Source organism: Epinephelus lanceolatus, chromosome 2, assembly GCF_041903045.1.
Source record: "Epinephelus lanceolatus isolate andai-2023 chromosome 2, ASM4190304v1, whole genome shotgun sequence".
Taxonomy (NCBI): domain Eukaryota; kingdom Metazoa; phylum Chordata; class Actinopteri; order Perciformes; family Serranidae; genus Epinephelus; species Epinephelus lanceolatus.
Window position 1 is genome coordinate 206,995 of NC_135735.1, and position 21,864 is coordinate 228,858.

At 42.7% G+C, this 21,864-nt stretch overlaps 1 protein-coding gene across 8 annotated transcripts in view; it reads right to left on the reverse strand.

Moving 5' to 3' along the window:
• Positions 1-21,864, reverse strand: part of vps13c (vacuolar protein sorting 13 homolog C) — a 126,343-nt gene that overhangs the window by 55,910 nt on the left and 48,569 nt on the right. For 5 of the 8 annotated variants that reach the window (XM_078172938.1, XM_078172930.1, XM_078172936.1 and 2 more), the window contains 15 exons: positions 21,649-21,721; positions 21,353-21,453; positions 21,092-21,245; positions 20,547-20,626; positions 20,136-20,195; positions 19,718-19,868; positions 19,517-19,633; positions 19,329-19,432; positions 18,969-19,136; positions 12,601-12,636; positions 9,576-9,880; positions 8,869-9,016; positions 8,309-8,417; positions 8,039-8,172; positions 4,652-4,808 (listed from right to left, as the gene is read on the reverse strand). In XM_078172938.1, the coding sequence (XP_078029064.1) occupies positions 4,652-4,808; positions 8,039-8,172; positions 8,309-8,417; positions 8,869-9,016; positions 9,576-9,880; positions 12,601-12,636; positions 18,969-19,136; positions 19,329-19,432; positions 19,517-19,633; positions 19,718-19,868; positions 20,136-20,195; positions 20,547-20,626; positions 21,092-21,245; positions 21,353-21,453; positions 21,649-21,721 (1,897 nt within the window). The remainder of the gene's footprint in view (positions 1-4,651; positions 4,809-8,038; positions 8,173-8,308; positions 8,418-8,868; positions 9,017-9,575; positions 9,881-12,600; positions 12,637-18,968; positions 19,137-19,328; positions 19,433-19,516; positions 19,634-19,717; positions 19,869-20,135; positions 20,196-20,546; positions 20,627-21,091; positions 21,246-21,352; positions 21,454-21,648; positions 21,722-21,864) is intronic. The other 3 variants (XM_078172934.1, XM_078172939.1, XM_078172942.1) reach the window with 1 other exon arrangement.

A 21,864-nucleotide genomic window follows, 5' to 3' on the forward strand; every position in this document is an offset into this window, starting at 1 on the left:
AGAGAACACTACACTACACTACACTACAGAGAACACTACACTACAATACAGAGAACACTACACTACACTACACCACACTACAGAGAACACTACACTACACTACACTACAGAGAACACTACACTACACTACAATACAGAGAACACTACACTACACTACACCACACTACAGAGAACACTACACCACACTACAGAGAACACTACACTACAGAGAACACTACACTACACTACAATACAGAGAACACGACACTACACTAGACTACACTACAATACAGAAAACACTACACTACACTAGACTACACTACAATACAATACAGAGAACACTACACTACACTACAATACAATACAGAGAACACTACACTACACTACACTAGACTACACTACAGAGAACACTACAGTACACTAGACTACACTACAGAGAACACTACAGTACACTACACTACACTACAGAGAACACTACACTACACTACACTACAGAGAACACTACAGTACACTACAGTACACTACACTACACTACAATACAATACAGAGAACACTACACTACACTAGACTACACTACAGAGAACACTACAGTACACTAGACTACACTACAGAGAACACTACAGTACACTACACTACAGAGAACACTACAGTACACTAGACTACACTACAGAGAACACTACAGTACACTACACTACACTACAGAGAACACTACAGTACACTACACTACACTAGACTACACTACAATACAGAGAACACGACACTACACTACACTATAATACAATACAGAGAACACTACACTACACTACACCACACTACAGAGAACACTACACTACACTACACTACAGAGAACACTACACTACACTACAATACAGAGAACACTACACTACACTACACTATAATACAATACAGAGAACACTACACTACACTACACCACACTACAGAGAACACTACACTACACTACACTACAGAGAACACTACACTACACTACACTACAGAGAACACTACACTACACTACAATACAGAGAACACTACACTACACTACACTATAATACAATACAGAGAACACTACACTACACTACACCACACTACAGAGAACACTACACTACACTACACTACAGAGAACACTACACTACACTACACTACAGAGAACACTACACTACACTACAATACAGAGAACACTACACTACACTACACTACAGAGAACACTACACTAGACTACACTACAATACAGAGAACACGACACTACACTACACTATAATACAATACAGAGAACACTACACTACACTACACCACACTACAGAGAACACTACACTACACTACACTACAGAGAACACTACACTACACTACAATACAGAGAACACTACACTACACTACAATACAGAGAACACTACACTACACTACACCACACTACAGAGAACACTACACCACACTACAGAGAACACTACACTACAGAGAACACTACACTACACTACACTACAATACAGAGAACACGACACTACACTAGACTACACTACAATACAGAAAACACTACACTACACTAGACTACACTACAATACAATACAGAGAACACTACACTACACTACAATACAATACAGAGAACACTACACTACACTAGACTACACTACAGAGAACACTACAGTACACTAGACTACACTACAGAGAACACTACAGTACACTACACTACACTACAGAGAACACTACACTACAATACAATACAGAGAACACTACACTACACTACAATACAATACAGAGAACACTACACTACACTACACTACACTACAGAGAACACTACACTACACTAGACTACACTACAATACAGAGAACACTACACTACACTACACTACACTACACTACAGTACACTACAGTACACTACAGAGAACACTACACTACACTAGACTACACTACAGAGAACACTACACTACACTACACTACAGAGAACACTACAGTACACTACACTACACTACAGAGAACACTACACTACACTACACTACAGAGAACACTACAGTACACTAGACTACACTACAGAGAACACTACAGTACACTACACTACACTACAGAGAACACTACAGTACACTAGACTACACTACAGAGAACACTACACTACACTACACTACACTACAGAGAACACTACACTACACTACACTACAGAGAACACTACAGTACACTAGACTACACTACAGAGAACACTACAGTACACTACACTACACTACAGAGAACACTACACTACACTACACTACAGAGAACACTACAGTACACTACACTACACTACAGAGAACACTACACTAGACTACACTACAGAGAACACGACACTACACTACAATACAGAGAACACGACACTACACTACAATACAGAGAACACGACACTACACTACACTATAATACAATACAGAGAACACTACACTACACTACAGAGAACACTACACTAGACTACACTACAATACAGAGAACACTACAGTACACTAGACTACACTACAGAGAACACTACAGTACACTACACTACACTACAGAGAACACTACAGTACACTAGACTACACTACAGAGAACACTACAGTACACTACACTACACTACAGAGAACACTACACTACACTACACTACAGAGAACACTACAGTACACTACACTACACTACAGAGAACACTACACTAGACTACACTACAGAGAACACGACACTACACTACAATACAGAGAACACGACACTACACTACAATACAGAGAACACGACACTACACTACACTATAATACAATACAGAGAACACTACACTACACTACAGAGAACACTACACTAGACTACACTACAATACAGAGAACATGACACTACACTACAATACAATACAGAGAACACTACACTACACTAGACTACACTACAGAGAACACTACAGTACACTAGACTACACTACAGAGAACACTACAGTACACTAGACTACACTACACTACAGAGAACACTACACTACAGAGAACACTACAGTACACTACACTACACTACAGAGAACACTACACTAGACTACACTACAGAGAACACTACACTACACTACAATACAGAGAACACGACACTACACTAGACTACACTACAATACAGAGAACACGACACTACACTACACTACAATACAATACAGAGAACACTACAGTACACTAGACTACACTACAGAGAACACTACAGTACACTACACTACACTACAGAGAACACTACACTACAGAGAACACTACACTACACTACACTACAGAGAACACTACAGTACACTACCCTACACTACAGAGAACACTACACTACACTACACTACAATACAGAGAACACGACACTACACTAGACTACACTACAGAGAACACTACACTAGACTACACTACAATACAGAGAACACTACACTACACTACACTACACTACAATACAGAGAACACGACACTACACTAGACTACACTACAGAGAACACTACACTAGACTACACTACAATACAGAGAACACTACACTACACTACACTACAATACAATACAGAGAACACTACACTACACTACACTAGACTACACTACAGAGAACACTACAGTACACTAGACTACACTACAGAGAACACTACACTACACTACACTACAATACAATACAGAGAACACTACGCTACACTACAGAGAACACTACAGTACACTAGACTACACTACAGAGAACACTACACTACACTACAATACAATACAGAGAACACTACACTACACTAGACTACACTACAGAGAACACTACACTACACTACAATACAATACAGAGAACACTACACTACACTAGACTACACTACAGAGAACACTACAGTACAGTAGATTACACTACAGAGAACACTACACTACACTACAATACAATACAGAGAACACTACACTACACTAGACTACACTACAGAGAACACTACACTACACTAGACTACACTACAGAGAACACTACAGTACACTAGACTACACTACAGAGAACACTACACTACACTACACTACAGAGAACACTACACTACACTACACTACAGAGAACACTACACTACACTAGACTACACTACAATACAGAGAACACTACACTACACTACAGAGAACACTACACTACACTACAAGGAACACTGCAGAAAACACTACAGAGAACACTACAGTACAATACAGAGAACACTACAGAACACTACAGTACACTACAGAGAACACCACAGTACACTATACAGAACACTTCACAGAACACTACAGAACACTACAGAGAACACTACAGTACACTATACAGAACACTTCACAGAACACTACAGAACACTACAGAGAACACTACAGTACACTACAGAGAACACTACACTACACTACAAGGAACACTGCAGAAAACACTACAGAGAACACTACAGTACAATACAGAGAACACTACAGAACACTACAGTACACTACAGAGAACACCACAGTACACTATACAGAACACTTCACAGAACACTACAGAACACTACAGAGAACACTACAGTACACTATACAGAACACTTCACAGAACACTACAGAACACTACAGAGAACACTACAGTACACTACAGAGAACTGTAAAGCCCTGTGAGGTAAATTGTGATTTGTGATATTGGGCTTCATAAATAAAATTGAATTGAATTGAACTGAACACTACACAGAACACTGCAGAGAACACTGCAGAGAACACCATGATGTGAGAACAAAGCTTTCTCAGAGCTCCTGACCTTTGAACTCGAGGCACCTCATGGTGATCTTGTTGATGAAGGTTGTGGCACACATGTCATACTTCCTGACTTTGGTGCTGATGCCCAGCTGAGCCACATGAAAGACCAGGAACGGTTCCTCCACTTGTTCTCTGGGTTTCTTCAGGGTCAGCAGCACCTGCAGGAGAAAACAGGAAACAGACTCTGAGCAATCAGCAGAACCATGGTGGCTTCTGATCGGACCTGCAGCTACAGTATCCTGAGTTCCATCTTTTAGTTTTAGAGGTTCTGATGTTCCCCAGATTTAAGGTGCTGGAGGAGGAACAGCAGTACTTTGGTTCTATGGTTTTGTGGGCGGAGCCGTGGCTGACAGCCCAGAACACAGACCTGATCGTATTTTGTGAAGCAGAATAGTCACAATAGTTCTCACAGCTTTTTTGACAAGATGGCGCCCCCAGTGCGGACGCCTGTTACAGCTCCTGTTCACCGTTGAGCTTTTGTCAGAGAGATCAATTTTTTTTCTTTTTAACTTTTTTACTTTGAGTTTTTATCAGTTTAACTAGTTAGCACTTTTGTTTTGGTATGGAGACGAAGACCACTTTCTTCACAGCTGTCTCTCTCCTATTTTTCTATGGACACGATCGTGTGCGGGGATCAGGCATACAGCCGTGGCTCCATTGTTTACACCCGGGAACAGCTGTTAGCGCTACGACCCATGGGGGTGCAGCCCAAGGAGAGGCACGATATTCCCCGCAAGCTGCGGAGAAGGTGACAGGGTTGTCACGCCAGAGTGCAGCACCAATACCAGAGGAGACGTTACAAACCTGTCCTCCCGTCTGTCGTTATGGGGAACGTAAGATCGCTCCCCAACAAGATGGACGAGCTGTCGGCGGTGACTCTGGTGCTGGACAGATTCCAGCTCATCAGGCTTGACAGGACAGCGGACAGCAGTAAGAGGAAAGGAGGGGGGCTGGCTGTGTTTGTGAATGATAGATGGTGTAACTCTGGGCACATCACTATCAAGGAACAGCATTGCTGCAGGGACATTGAGCTGCTGGCTGTTGGCATGAGACCATATTATCTACCCAGGGAGTTTTCTCATGTCATTATTGTAGCAGTGTATGTCCCCCCGTCTGCAAAGGCTGAGTCTGCTTGTGACGTTCTCCACTCTGTTACAAGTAGGCTGCAAACACAGCACCCTCAGGCCCTCCTTCTGATCTCTGGGGACTTCAACCACGCCTGTCCATCCACCACCCTGCCCACCTTCATCCAGTATGTTTCCTGCCACACCAGAGACAATAAAACACTGGATTTATTTTATGCCAACACCAAGGAGGCATACCACTCACCCCCCCTGCCCCCCCTGGGAAGAGCTGATCACAACCTGGTTCGTCTTCTGCCTGTCTACAGACCTCTGGTGCAGAGAGAACCAGCAACCACCCACACTGTGAAGAGGTGGTCTGAGGAGGCCGAGGAGGCCCTGAAAGACTGCTTCGAGACCACTGTGTGGCAGGTACTCAGTGATTCCCATGGAGAGGACATTGACAGTATGACATCATGCATTACGGACTATATTAACTTCTGTGTGGAAAGCACCGTACCCACCAGGACTGTATGCTACTTCTCCAACACCAAACCCTGGATTACTCCAGAGTTAAAAGCTCTCCTGAAGGAGAAGCGGAGAATTTTTAACTCTGGAAACAAGGAGGAGCTGAAGGCCGTGCAGAAGGAGCTACGGAGAAACATCAGGTGGGGAAAGGAAGGATATAGAAAGAAGATGGAGGAACAGCTGCAGCAGAGTGACATCAGTGGAGTCTGGAGAGGTCTGAAAACCATCTCAGGACACAAACAGCCAGACTCCCAGGCCAGAGGTGACCAGCAGTGGGTGAATGATCTGAATCTGTTCTTCAATAGATTTGATCAGTCTGCCCCTCCCCTGGCCCAGACATCACGGCTGCAACCCCCCTCATCCTCACCTTCACCTTCCCCCCCACCTACACTCCTGGCACACTGCTTCGACACCTCCCCCACCCCCGCTCCCCCAGACATCTCACCACTCCCCACTCCTCCCCCCACCTCATCAGCTCCACCCCCCAGCACACAGCCCCCCTGCTCCAGCTTGTCCTTCACAACCTCTCAGCTGAGGAGGATAAAGACGAGGAAGGCTGCAGGTCCAGACGGCATCAGCTCCAGGCGCCTGAAGTCCTGTGCAGACCAACTGTGCAGGATAGTTGAAACCATCTTCAGCCTGAGCCTGAGGCTGGTTGTCTGCAGTACAGGGGCCCTGCAGGGGACGGTGCTGGCACCGTTCCTCTTCACTCTCTACACTGCAGACTTTTCATACGACACCCCCACCTGTCATCTGCAAAAGTTTTCTGACGACTCTGCCATCGTCGGCCTCATCACAGATGGGGACGACAGGGAGTACAGAGAACTGAACCAGGACTTTGTGGACTGGTGCCTGAGGAACCACCTTCAGATCAATGCGGGGAAAACCAAAGAGCTGATGGTGGATTTCCGCAGGCACAGACTCCTCCCCCCAACACCGGTGAACATCCAGGGAAAGGACATTGAGACGGTGACATCTTATAAGTACCTGGGTGTTCATCTTAACAATAAACTGGACTGGACTGATCACATAACAGCACTGTACAGGAAAGGCCAAAGCAGACTCTACCTGCTGAGGCGACTCAGGTCTTTTGGAGTGCAGGGGGCGCTCCTGAAGACCTTCTTTGACACTGTGGTGGCATCAGCTATCTTTTACGGAGTGGTCTGCTGGGGCAGCAGTGTCTTGGCTGCAGATAGGAAGAGACTGGACAAGCTGATCAAGAAGGCCAGCTCTGTCCTGGGATGCTCTCTGGACTCTGTGCAGGTGGTGGGAGAAAGGAGGATGACAGCCAAGCTGTCATCCCTGAGGACTAATGACTCCCATCCTCTGCAGGAGGAGATAAAAGCTCTGGAGAGCTCCTTCAGCGATAGACTGATTCACCCAAAGTGTGTGAAGGAACGCTATCACAGGTGCTTCCTGCCTGCTGCTGTCAGGCTACATAACCAGCACTGCTCACAGTAAACTGCACCATGGACACTTTACTGACACCATGGACACTTTATAAACACCACTATAAGCATTGTTGTCCCCCATGTTGTTTTTTATTTCCACATACAATTTTCACTTTGCACTAAATATGCTCACTTTTTATCCACTGCTCATTATTATTATTATTATTGTTATTATTATTTATTGCTGTTGTATTTTTTTTGTATGCCTAGTTTTTTAAGTTTTTTAAATTTTTAAATCTTTAATCTGACTCTTTCCCTTTGACTGCTGTAACACTGGAATTTCTCAATTGAAGGATCAATAAAGGTGTATCTTATCTTATCTAATCTTAGCATTTGTAGATGTTTTACCTCTTTGATTTCAAAGTTCAGGAGAACGTTGATGGTGTTCTCAGTCTGAGCCCCGTTGGTAGCAGCCAACACACTGTAAGATCCCATCCGCGATGTCACCACCTCCACCTGCTGCTCAGCTAACTCTACCTTTTCTGTGGAGGACAACTGCTGATTAGAGAACTTGTTCCTCCGTCTGCAGATCTGAGCGTTACATGAAGCTGTTCCTGACAGCAGAACTCAAAGGGACAGGACGAAACAGATTTCTTATCGTGCACTGGGTCAGGTTACCTTGGACCACCTGTCGTCTGACGTCCATGCTGTGTTCTTTACTCCCCTCCCCGATGTTCTCCACCAGGATCTTCATCAGCACACCGAGATCTTCCTTTCCCAGACTCATCTGAGGAACACAGATCACTTTACCCAGCAAGCATTTTTTGGTTTAAAAAATGTCTAATAGCTGTCTACATGAAGACCTGACGTCTAGGCTAAATCACGGCTGAATTTGGGCTGTCAGTGAAAATTTGGTAGACGTCTAACCATAGCCAAAGTGTAGACGTCATCAATTATACGGCTATTTAGAGACCATGTCCAAAAAATGGAGATAAACATATTTTAATTACTGTTGACTCTCCATACGTGATTGAATATCATACCGCACGCCATCTGCAATGGCGAAAATGACATTTAATCAATTTCAAAATTAAATCGGCTAGATTTGGGTTACATGTAGCTAGACTAAATCGGAGCTAAATATAGCCAATACGTTTAAATAATGACTATTGCTTGCTGGGTAACGTCTCGTTCTGAAGAACATCACAGTTCAACGACAATCAACATGAGACACGTACATCGAGGGACCGCAGGACTCCCTGGACCTGGACTCCAGGGATCTTGGTGAACCAGGAAGCAGCCAAGTTCCTGGTGACCAGCAGCTCCAAGTTGATCGGCTGGAGGATCTCGATGTCGGGCTGAGAGGCATCTTGCTTCAGTGTGGTTCTAAAATCACATTCGTTCAACATTTAATCAGCTTCTGTTTCATCAGCAGTGACTTCCTGTCGGTGCGTTTAAAGACATCCAATCAGAACACACAGAAATTCATTCTTCACTGCATCTCTGTTTTAATGTTCTGTTCCTCTGTCATCTCCTCTCTGTAGAGAACCGGGTGAATTTCTGCCTGATGAAGATTTAAAAAAGACCTTCAGTCGAACTCACTCAGAAACTGGTCATATGTTCAGACCTGCACCTGCGTCAGCAGCGCTCTCTGCCGTCAAATGTCTACCAATTCAGAGTCAAGTCTTTCTTTCCACAGAACAAAAATAAGACGATGAAAATGGTGTTTTGATTATAACTAATACTTATTTTTAACTCCACACTTGTTCTGGCGCTTGTGTTCATAGATTAGAGTAGCTACACTGCTCACCTGAGCAGCGCTGCTCAGGTGAGCAGTGTGGCTCGCTAAACTTAGTGACCTAGTAGTGTTATGACTCAGAAGACAGGAGAACGCTCTCAAGAAGTTCTTGCTGTGTTCTCGGACTCTGGAGTTCTGTGTTTATACCTGGACAACTTCAGCTGAGTCAGACAGACGTCCATCTTCTCCATGACGGCAGGGAGAGAGAACCCTTCCACTGGCAGCAGAGAGAAGCTGTTCCCCACTGTGATCAGACCCAGGTCCACCATCACAGCGTTCTCGGAGGTGGAGGACTGGGGGATGATGATGAGCGGAGCCTTCAGCTTGATGTCCATGGACAGACGGAAACTCTTCTGGGCGAAGCCTCGGACGCTGGATGCCGCCTTCTCCGCTGCCTGAGCCGTGGCGGCGCTCAGAGCTTCTTTAGCCGTCTGGAAGTTATCGATGAACATCTGAGGAACATAAACCAATCAGGAGTGAGCGGCGTCACGCGATGAAGAGTTAGAGAGGAACACCATGAAGGAGCGAAGGCAGAGGGAGCCGATGAGAGGCGTTCACCGCCTGCAGGGAGTTAACACCATCATTTCTGTTTCACAAACCTTCACCTGATATGAACCTCAGACTAAAAACTGCAGGTTCATTTTGTGTTCGATCATCAGCTGACTGAAGATCATGAATTTTAAGAGAAGCATGGGAACGTTAACAGAGTCGTGTTGGTTCATATCATGACATGTTTTGTTTCTGGAACAGAAATGAGTTCATAAACTTCAGAACCATTTTTAAGGAGGGAAGTGAGGTCACACAGGCACAGGAGGTCATGTGATGGGAGGGTGGGGGGGCGCTGGGGGGGGTGATGATGGAGTGACTTGCATAGCACTGATGTAGGAAGTGAGCTCTGGTAACTGCTGTGCATGAAAGATGTTCCTTCCTGCCACCATCAACCTGTCAGCGTCCTACAGACGGAGCGCTTGATTCAACGTTCTCTCAGGCTCAGATGGGTGGAGTTTAAAGTTTTAGGGACCAGGTGATTTACAGCTGTTTGTGAGGCCTTCTGCCTTGGACAGACTCTCAGTCTCAGTCTGGGGACATTTTGGTTAAAATGTGTGAAGTGTTTTCTTTTAGAAAAACAGATTTTAAAGAACTGGAGGAAACACGTTATCAGAGGACGTTTGAAGGTCACACATCTGTGACAGTAAAATTCTGCAGCCATGAAGAACAGATTAACAAGGACATTGTTTTTATCCTGCAGCTCCCTGAAGCCCAGTTCAGACCAAAGATTCATGACGATATGAAACCGTTTCAGAACGTAGTGTCAGTGTTGTGAACTGGCCGGTCTGAGCTCGACTCGGGCCGCCTGATGATGTCACCTGACACTCAGCTGGTCAAATGGCCGGCGGCTGGTTTTAAAGCACGTCACCTGTTTCAACAGCCAATCAGCTTGTAGTGAAGTCTGCTGCGGCAGGTGCTCCGTCCCCGCCGAGCCCTCTGTTTCCTCTGGTTATTTATATTATTGTGGCGTATTGATTATGAATACAGTCCATCTGATGCTGGTTTTGTTTCATCAGTGTAGCCAGCATCTCACGATCACTATCCTCATTCAGATTTTAAGAAGCTACAAATTATATTCAGCCACAAAATAAGTCTGAAAAGCTACAAATCAGAACGAAGTACAGAGAGTTGTTGACTAGAGATGATGCGCCGTCTCATGGCGGTCACTTCCTGTCGACGTTACAGATCAGAAGTACAGAGAGTTGTTGACTAGAGATGATACGCCGTCTCATGGTGGTCACTTCCTGTCAACGTTACAGATCAGGAGCACAGAGAGTTGTTGACTAGAGATGATACGCCGTCTCATGGCGGTCACTTCCTGTCAACGTTACAGATCAGAAGCACAGAGAGTTGTTGACTAGAGATGATACGCCATCTCATGGTGGTCACTTCCTGTCAACGTTACAGATCAGAAGTACAGAGAGTTGTTGACTAGAGATGATACGCCGTCTCATGGCGGTCACTTCCTGTCAACGTTACAGATCAGAAGTACAGAGAGTTGTTGACTAGAGATGATACGCCGTCTCATGGTGGTCACTTCCTGTCAGCGTTACAGATCAGAAGTACAGAGAGTTGTTGACTAGAGATGATACACCGTCTCATGGTGGTCACTTCCTGTCAACGTTACAGATCAGAAGCACAGAGAGTTGTTGACCAGAGATGATATGCCCTCTCATGGTGGTCACTTCCTGTCAACGTTACAGATCAGAAGCACAGAGAGTTGTTGACTAGAGATGATACGCCGTCTCATGGTGGTCACTTCCTGTCAACGTTACAGATCAGAAGCACAGAGAGTTGTTGACTACAGATGATACACCATCTTATCGTGGTCACTTCCTGTCAATCGCCAGCTTTTTACTACGTTACAGAACAGAGCGTTGACAGTAGTTAGTTTGAACTCATCATGAATCTTTGGTCTGAACACGATTTTAATGGCAGACGGCAAAGACGCATCTTAAAAACACAAAGGCACTGAATCAGCACTGTCAAAATAAATATAAAAAACAAACAAAATTCAAAGCTTTTTTTTAATTTCTCTGTGAAGTCCTTTGAATTGTCCCAGAGTCTGAAATGTTCTCGAATAAGCTGCTGATTAGTAACTTCAGATGGATCCTGAGAAAGTATCAAAGAGCCATATCTGTGAATCATGTTGTTTTGTGTCAGCTGACAGAGGAAGAGGAAAAGGAGGAAAAGGAGGAGGAGGAGGAAGATATTACAGATATTTAATGTTCTTAGTTCAGACACGTATGCTGCTGTCAGGAAACACAACAAACCACAAACTCAGGATCCAAACTGAGGCTGCATTACAGATCGACAGTTGGTTCCATGTGATCAATCAGCAGCTCGTTTCTGATCTCCATCCTGTCTCATCAACACAAAGCATCTTCGTGTTTGGTTCTGGTTTGTGTAAAAAACTGTTCTCATGTAGGTTTCCTCTTCTCTGTCTTTCTGAGTTCAAACATGTTGTTCAGCGTTTAAAAACCAGACGCAGGGCGGAGTGAGGGGTTAGTTATTGATTACTGATTGATGATGTTTAAGGTGGACTGAATGTGCGGTGGAGTCGCTGAGTGAAGCTAAAGCAGAAGGTTTGATGCAGTTCAGAGCTGCATGCTGGGAGCTGTACCTCATCAGCAGACGAATACTGAAAGCTAAAAGAAGCCTGAAAGAACAAAACACACCAACAAGACGAGAAACATGAGACACTGTAGAGAGACATGCAGAGGACGGAGACAGACATCACAGATCAAAGGTCAAATCTAAAACTGATCAGGGCCCGTATTCACAAAGAATCCTAAGACTAAGAGTAGCTCTTAGTGACGTCATTCTAAGAAAAATCTTAGAATTCCTTGAATTCTAAGATTTTTCTTAGAATTTTCCCTTGTTAAGATAAAAGTTATTCACAAAGCATCTTAGGCCTTAAGAGAGCTCCTAAGGTGAAAAACTGTTAAGAGGAGGGAGGAGGACTTTTAAGGAGCCTAAGAGTGTCTTAAACAGAGAAGATGGCGGAAAGACAGAGAGGAAGGAGAGATATTCTCCGTATATTGAACGACAGTGATTTAATAAGACGCTACCCGCTTGATAGTGGATAATGGTTGTGGTTGACCTCATCAGGGATGAGCTTACTTTTCCCACCCAGCATAGTAACGCAATAACACCTGCTTTGGATTGCAGCACGTACCAGCGCTTCTCACACTCATCGCTTGTGCGTAAAAGGAGAGGGAACGACGCATTGATTTGTCGGGCAATGCGCTCCCAAGTCTGCCTCTTGCCTTGTGCCATGATCCCGGGACCGAATTTCCCTTTTAAAACTCCTTTGTTCTCCTCCATGAGCTGTGCCAACAGCAGGCACTGCTCTTCTGTCCAGTTCGGCTTTCTCGTTCTTTTTTTCTCCATTTCATTTGTTGTTTTGGTCATTCTGCCAAATCAAACCGCTTTTTACAAGGAGGCCAGCAATCACAGTAACTGCTGACAGCTGAGTCTGCGTCCACCATTAATATCAAATAGATTAAGTAGTAAAATTACCAGCATGGCGAGTAAACATAACATTAAGTAAATCAATACAATAATCGGCATGTGAATGAGGTACGTTCAAACATTTTGAAGCTGTGTAACAATTAATTTAATTTTGCTGAGTTTCATCATCCTGACATAAAATTATTTTCACGATTACACATTTCTTAATACAGTCTACGTTCTATGATCGGTTCATTTCACTGTCCATTCATTACTAGGAACGCATTTGTTTTTTTCTTTTTGTAACAACCAATCACAGCTTTTAGAAGACTGCGTCATACCTAGCAATGGGGTCAACCACACCTCCTCACTGAGATAAAAGTTTCTGTCCCCTCCTTGCTCAGAGTTGCTCTCAGAAACTTCCTGAATCACTCTTAAGCTAAGATTCCTTGCTAGGAATTTTTAGGCTAAGTTAGGAGCTCTCTGAGAGGACTCTGAGAATCTTTGTGACTACGGGCCCAGAACTCTAAAAATGTAGCCTCAAATATTTCCTAATCATTTCAACTCTAAACGACCCCTGACGCTTCAGATCTCATCCTGCTCACAGTCTGAATGTTTCACAGTTATGAAATAACCTGAGTTCAAACACACACCAGCTCCATCTCTAACTCAAAAATCTGATCAGCAGTCTAAAGCTGCTTTCACTCCTCACCTGTTCGATTAAAACCAACTCAGGTCTGTTTGTTAGTACAGTTCGTTTGGGATGGTCTGAAAGCTGCTGATCGAACACTGGTCTGGATCAAACAACTGAACCGAGGCCTAGGGTTGGGCGATACACTACACTACACAACACTACACAACCCTACATTACACAATACTACACTATACTACACTACACAACCCTACATTACACAATACTATACTATACTATACTATACTATACTGTATTGTACTACACTATACTATGCTACACTACACTACACAACCCGACATTACACAATACTATACTATACTATACTATATTACACTACACAACCCTACATTACACTATACTATATTATACTACACTACACTTCACTACACTACACAACCCTACATTACACAATACTATACTACACAACCCTACATTACACAATACTATACTATACTATACTATACCATACTACCCTATACTACACTAGACAACCCTACATTACGCAATACTATACTATACTACACTACACTACACAACCCTACATTACACAATACTATACTATACCATACTACACTATACTACACTAGACAACCCTACATTACGCAATACTATACTATACTATACTACACTACACTACACAACCCTACATTACACAATACTATACTATACTATACCATACTACCCTATACTACACTACACAACCCTACATTACACAATACTACACTACACAACCCTACATTACACAATACTATACTATACTATACTACACTACACTACACAACCCTACATTACGCAGTACTATACTATATAATACTACACTAGACAACCCTACATTACACAATACTATACTATACTACACTATACAACTCTACATTACACAATACTATACTATACTACACTATACAACTCTACATTACACAATACTATACTATACTACACAACCCTACATTACACAATACTATACTATACTATACTACACTATACTTTACTAAAGCCCTGTGAGGCAAATTTTGATTTGTGATATTGGGCTTTATAAATAAAATTGATTGATTGATATACTATATTATACTACACTACACTGCACTTGATTGACAACTTTCACACCAGCCCAAACCACACTAACAAACAGACCTGGTTCATTTTCACCAAACCAAACAGGTCAGGTGAGAAAGGACTCTACGAAAACACTGAGTTGTCATCTGAGAATTTACAGCAGTAAAATAATCTAATATTCTGCAGTCGGTGACTTCCTGTTAGAATCATCTGACAAACACACGACATGATTTAGTCAGAACAAACATATTGATCAATATTCTCTGAAAACAAAAACACACAAATACACACATGTAGAAATATTATCTGTGTGTAGTGTGTAGTGTAAAGACGTGTGTAGTGTGTAATATAAGGACATGTGTGTAGTGTGTAATTTAAGGACGTGTGTAGTGTAAGGACATGTGTGTAGTGTGTAATATAAGGACATGTGAGTAGTGTGTAGTATTAGGATATGTGTGTAGTGTGTAATATAAGGACATGTGTGTAGTGTGTAATATAAGCACATGTGTGTAGTGTGTAATATAAGGACGTGTGTAGTATAAGGACATGTGTGTAGTGTGTAATATAAGGACATGTGTGTAGTGTGTAATATAAGGACATGTATGTAGTGTGTAATATAAGGACATGTGTGCAGTGTGTAGTATAAGGACATGTGTGTAGTGTGTAATATAAGGATATGTGTGTAGTGTGTAATATAAGGACATGTGTGTAGTATGTAATATAAGGACATGTGTGTAGTGTGTAGTATAAGGACATGTGTGCAGTGTGTAATATAAGGACATGTGTGTACTGTAAGGACATGTGTGTAATGTGTAATATAAGGACATGTGTGTAGTGTGTAATATAAGGACATGTGTGTAGTGTGTAATATAAGGACATGTGTGTAATATAAGGACATGTGTGTAGTGTGTAATATAAGGACATGTGTGTAGTGTGTAGTATAAGGACATGTGTGTAGTGTGTAATATAAGGACATGTGTGCAGTGTGTAGTATAAGGACATGTGTGTAGTGTGTAATATAAGGACATGTGTGCAGTGTATAGTATAAGGACATGTGTGTAGTGTGTAATATAAGGACATGTGTGTAGTGTGTAATATAAGGATATGTGTGTAGTGTGTAATATAAGGACATGTGTGTAGTGTGTAATATAAGGACATGTGTGTAGTGTGTAATATAAGGACATGTGTGTAGTGTGTAATATAAGGACATGTGTGCAGTGTGTAATATAAGGACATGTGTGTAGTGTGTAATATAAGCACATGTGTGTAGTGTGTAATATAAGGACGTGTGTAGTATAAGGACATGTGTGTAGTGTGTAATATAAGGACATGTGTGTAGTGTGTAATATTAGGACATGTGTGTAGTGTGTAATATAAGGACATGTGTGTAGTGTGTAATATAAGGACTTGTGTAGTGTGTAGTATAAGGACATGTGTGTAGTGTGTAATATAAGCACGTTTGTAGTGTGTAGTGTAAGGACATGTGTGTAATATAAGGACATGTGTGTAGTGTGCAATATAAGGACATGTGTGTAGTGTAAGGACATGTGTGTAGTGTGTAATATAAGGACATGTGTGTAGTGTAAGGACATGTGTGTAGTGTGTAATATAAGGACATGTGTGTAGTGTGTAATATAAGGACATGTGTGCAATGTGTAGTATAAGGACATGTGTGTAGTGTGTAATATAAGGACATGTGTGCAGTGTGTAGTATAAGGACATGTGTGTAGTGTGTAATATAAGGACATGTGTGTAGTGTGTAGTATAAGGACATGTGTGTAGTGTGTAATATAAGGATATGTGTGTAGTGTGTAATATAAGGACATGTGTGTAGTGTGTAACATAAGGACATGTGTGTAGTGTAAGGACATGTGTGTAGTGTGTAATATAAGCACATGTGTGTAGTGTGTAATATAAGGACATGTGTGCAGTGTGTAGTATAAGGACATGTGTGTAGTGTGTAATATAAGGACATGTGTGTAGTGTGTAGTATAAGGACATGTGTGTAGTGTGTAATATAAGGACATGTGTGTAGTGTGTAGTATAAGGACATGTGTGTAGTATAAGGACATGTGTGTAGTGTGTAATATAAGGATATGTGTGCAGTGTGTAATATAAGGACATGTGTGTAGTGTAAGGACATGTGTGCAGTGTGTAGTATAAGGACATGTGTGTAGTGTGTAATATAAGGACATGTGTGTAGTGTGTAGTATAAGGACATGTGTGTAGTGTGTAATATAAGGACATGTGTGTAGTGTGTAACATAAGGACATGTGTGTAGTGTGTAATATAAGGACATGTGTGTAGTGTGTAATATAAGGACATGTGTGTAGTGTGTAGTATAAGGACATGTGTGTAGTGTGTAATATAAGGATATGTGTGTAGTGTGTAATATAAGGACATGTGTGTAGTGTGTAAAATAAGGACATGTGTGTAGTGTAAGGACGTGTGTAGTGTGTAATATAAGCACATGTGTGTAGTGTGTAATATAAGGACATGTGTGCAGTGTGTAGTATAAGGACATGTGTGTAGTGTGTAATATAAGGACATGTGTGTAGTGTGTAATATAAGGACATGTGTGTAGTGTGTAATATAAGGACATGTGTGTAGTGTGTAGTATAAGGACATGTGTGTAGTGTGTAATATAAGGACATGTGTGTAGTGTGTAATATAAGGACATGTGTGTAGTGTAAGGACATGGGTGTAGTGTGTAATATAAGGACATGTGTGTAGTGTGTAATATTAGGACATGTGTGCAGTGTGTAATATAAGGATGTGTGTAGTGTGTAATATAAGGACATGTGTGTAGTGTGTAATATAAGGATATGTGTGTAGTGTGTAATATAAGGACATGTGTGTAGTGTGTAATATAAGGACATGTGTGTAGTGTAAGGACATGGGTGTAGTGTGTAGTATAAGGACATGTGTGTAGTGTGTAATATAAGGACATGTGTGCAGTGTGTAATATAAGGACATGTGTGTAGTATAAGGACATGTGTGTAGTGTGTAATATAAGGACATGTGTGTAGTGTGTAATATAAGGATATGTGTGTAGTGTGTAATATAAGGACATGTGTGTAGTGTGTAATATAAGGACATGTGTGTAGTGTGTAATATGACATGTGTGTAGTATAAGGACATGTGTGTAGTGTGTAATATAAGGACATGTGTGTAGTGTGTAATATAAGGATATGTGTGTAGTGTGTAATATAAGGACATGTGTGTAGTGTGTAATATAAGGATATGTGTGTAGTGTGTAATATAAGCACATGTGTGTAGTGTGTAATATAAGGATATGTGTGTAGTGTGTAGTATAAGGACATGTGTGTAGTGTGTAATATAAGGATATGTGTGTAGTGTGTAATATAAGGACATGTGTGTAGTGTAAGGACATGGGTGTAGTGTGTAGTATAAGGACATGTGTGTAGTGTGTAATATAAGGATATGTGTGTAGTGTGTAATATAAGGACATGTGTGTAGTGTAAGGACATGGGTGTAGTGTGTAGTATAAGGACATGTGTGTAGTGTGTAATATAAGGATATGTGTGTAGTGTGTAATATAAGGACATGTGTGTAGTGTGTAATATAAGGACATGTGTGTAGTGTGTAATATAAGGACATGTGTGTAGTGTGTAATATAAGGACATGTGTGCAGTGTGTAGTATAAGGACATGTGTGTAGTGTGTAATATAAGGATATGTGTGTAGTGTGTAATATAAGGACATGTGTGTAGTGTGTAATATAAGGACATGTGTGTAGTGTGTAGTATAGGAACATGTTTAGTATCTGACCAGCAGCGACATGAGGAACTTGTGCAGGTAGATGATCTGGATGCAGCCCAGACGCATCGTGACCTTCCCGTCCACCTTCGACATGTCGCTGTAACCCTCCCCCTCCGTCGCCCCCGGAAACAAGGAGAGTTTGAAGCTGAACACTTCCTCACCCACAATGGACACAGCCTGGGGAAGGAGAGGAGGGGGAGGAAGAGGAGGGGGAGGCAGGTCAGCATCACCTCACAGAGATCAAGACAACAACAACAACAACAACAACAACAACAGCAGCAGCAGCTTCAGAGCCACGGCACAGCTCTGCAGAGGAAGAATACAAAGTGATGACATCAGAATCTGAGATGATGTAATAAAGTCTCAGACCTTCCTGTGGATGGTTCGGGGGTTGATGTCAGTGACCACGATGTCTCGCAGTCGAGCAAACACCTGCGTCTCCTTCACCTGCACTAACACGGACGCATCGATTCCTGTGGGAGTTACATGATGATGTAACGAGCGCTCTGTCAGCTCACCTCACTCTCTATTGGACCTGATGTGTTTTTATTTCGTACCTTGGACTCTGATGTCGGCGATGCTGCAGCAATCGTCACACACCTCCACGTGGAAACAACCCAACATGGCGAACAGTTTGAAGCTGAACACGCCGCCATCTTTGGCCCCTTTAGACACTGCAGAGAGAGCAGAGACACTTCCTGTCTCGTCCACAGCATCAGACACACTGACACACCTGAGAGCAGGAGGTGGTGACTCACCTGTCCGGCTCTGTCCGGCCTTCTCCACCTGCTTCTTAATGTCTCTGTCTCGGCCTGTAGTGAGCTGCGGCGGCACGGCGCTGTTCAGGTAGTTGATGGTTGACAGCAGAGCTTTGGTGTGAAGAAGGAAGTCCAGAGAAGAAAACTCCACCTGAGACAGCAGCAGGTAAACAGATCTTCAGATCTAACAGACAGGTGCGGAGTCACAGGATTTAAACTCTACGTTACAACACTGATGATGATGGCGTCCTGATGACTGAGCGTCTCACTGACACGTCACAAACATAGACACTTCCTGTGTTTCTGAGCTTTTTCACTGATTTTAATCTTTACGTTGATTTTTAACGTTGTCAGTGTGCTGAATGTTCAAACTCGCTGCTAACTGCCATCTGTTGGCATGGAAACTAACTCCACCCACCTTCAGTGTTTGTTCTGTGTTGTTGAACAGAGTCTGGAAGCTGGGACCACCGGGGTCGGCCTGCAGGACCACACACACACACACACACACACACACACACACACACACACAAACAGGTGAACCAGAGTGTGTTTATGTGTGTGTTTGTTAGTGAGTCTTTGTTCAGACTGAACGGCAGCGTGACGTTGTCACAGTTTGTGTGTGTGATGTAGATCAGGTGTGACGCAGGTCAGGTGTGTATTAGATCAGGTGTGATGTAGATCAGGTGTGATGTAAGTCAGGTGTGACGTAGGTCAGGTGTGATGTAGATCAGGTGTGACGTAAGTCAGGTGTGTATTAGATCAGGTGTGATGTAGATCAGGTGTGTGTGTGTGTGTGTGTGTGTGTGTGTGTGTGTGTGTGTGGTCTCACCTTGATGAACTCCACCTTGAGCAAGTCAGAGCTCTGCTGCTCTGAGGAGCTAATCAGGTGGAGAGGACGATTCCTGCCATCTGAAGATAAACAACAACACAAATGTTACCTGGTTAGAGGACGGACACACCTGAACAGGTGAGTCTCAGTTCTGTCCTGGTTCTACAGGATCAGGACTGTTCATGTGTTCATTAATTCATTAATAATCAATCAGTCTGATCTAAAAAAAAAAAAAAAGTAATCATAGTTATCAGAGTAATCAAAGTAATCAAAGTAATAAGAAACATTTAATCTGGATTAAAGTCTGAATGTTTACACATCCTCTGGAGGACGTCTGAGACTCTGTGACGATGAACTGATGATGAAAAGATGTAAATAACATACGATATGAAAACATTAAAACTCGTCTGAACTTAATGTGACGGAGTTGAAACAGACGTCAGGTGACAGACTCAGTTGAACGTGACGGACCAGTCGTCCACCTGCCGACACCTTAATACCTGACTCTATCAGATGACCACTGACATCAGTCAGCTGTACGTCACCTGGAACGTCACAGTAGTCGAGTGTGACTCTGCGCAGGTAAGAGGTAACGTTTAGGTCGAAGCTCCGCCTCTTCCCTTCAGCTCCCAGCTGACAGACACTGAGACACAGGACGGTCTTCTCCTGGTCCACCTGCCGAGTCAGCTCCAACAGCACCTGAACACACCACAGGACACACACACACACACACACACACACACAGGTGTCTCACATGGACTAAACATGAAACTGATCTGAGAGCAGAGACAAACAAACAAACAAACCTCTTTAACTTCAAACTTAAAGTGAAGGTCTGTGAGTTCATCCACAGCTGAGCGCTGAGGATCTTCATCAGTCGACCTCTCACTGGCATCTTCATCAGAATCTGAGAGACAACAAACAGCAGTTATGACATCATCATCATAATAACAATTTATTACAGTTACACACTGATACATTTTTTTTTACTTCCTCAGCTTGAAGAAACACGTGTGAGTTTAGAAATGAAATAAAACACAGTCTATTGATTCTTTGTTTTCATGACTGTTCAACGGCCAATCAGAGCGCAGACAGCACTGACCTGTTTCCATGGTGTCAAGAAGCGCAGGATGAAGGTTGAGCACTCGTGGTCTGGCCTCCGCCAAGGACAGCACCTGTAGCAGGAAACATGTCCAAATATGGTGATGTCAGTCTGGAATCTGAGCGTCACTCCCAACGTCCTGTGTCACTCCTTAGACTCCTCCCCCTCACGTTTCTGTATGTACACTGTCACTCCTTAAACTCCTCCCCCTCACGT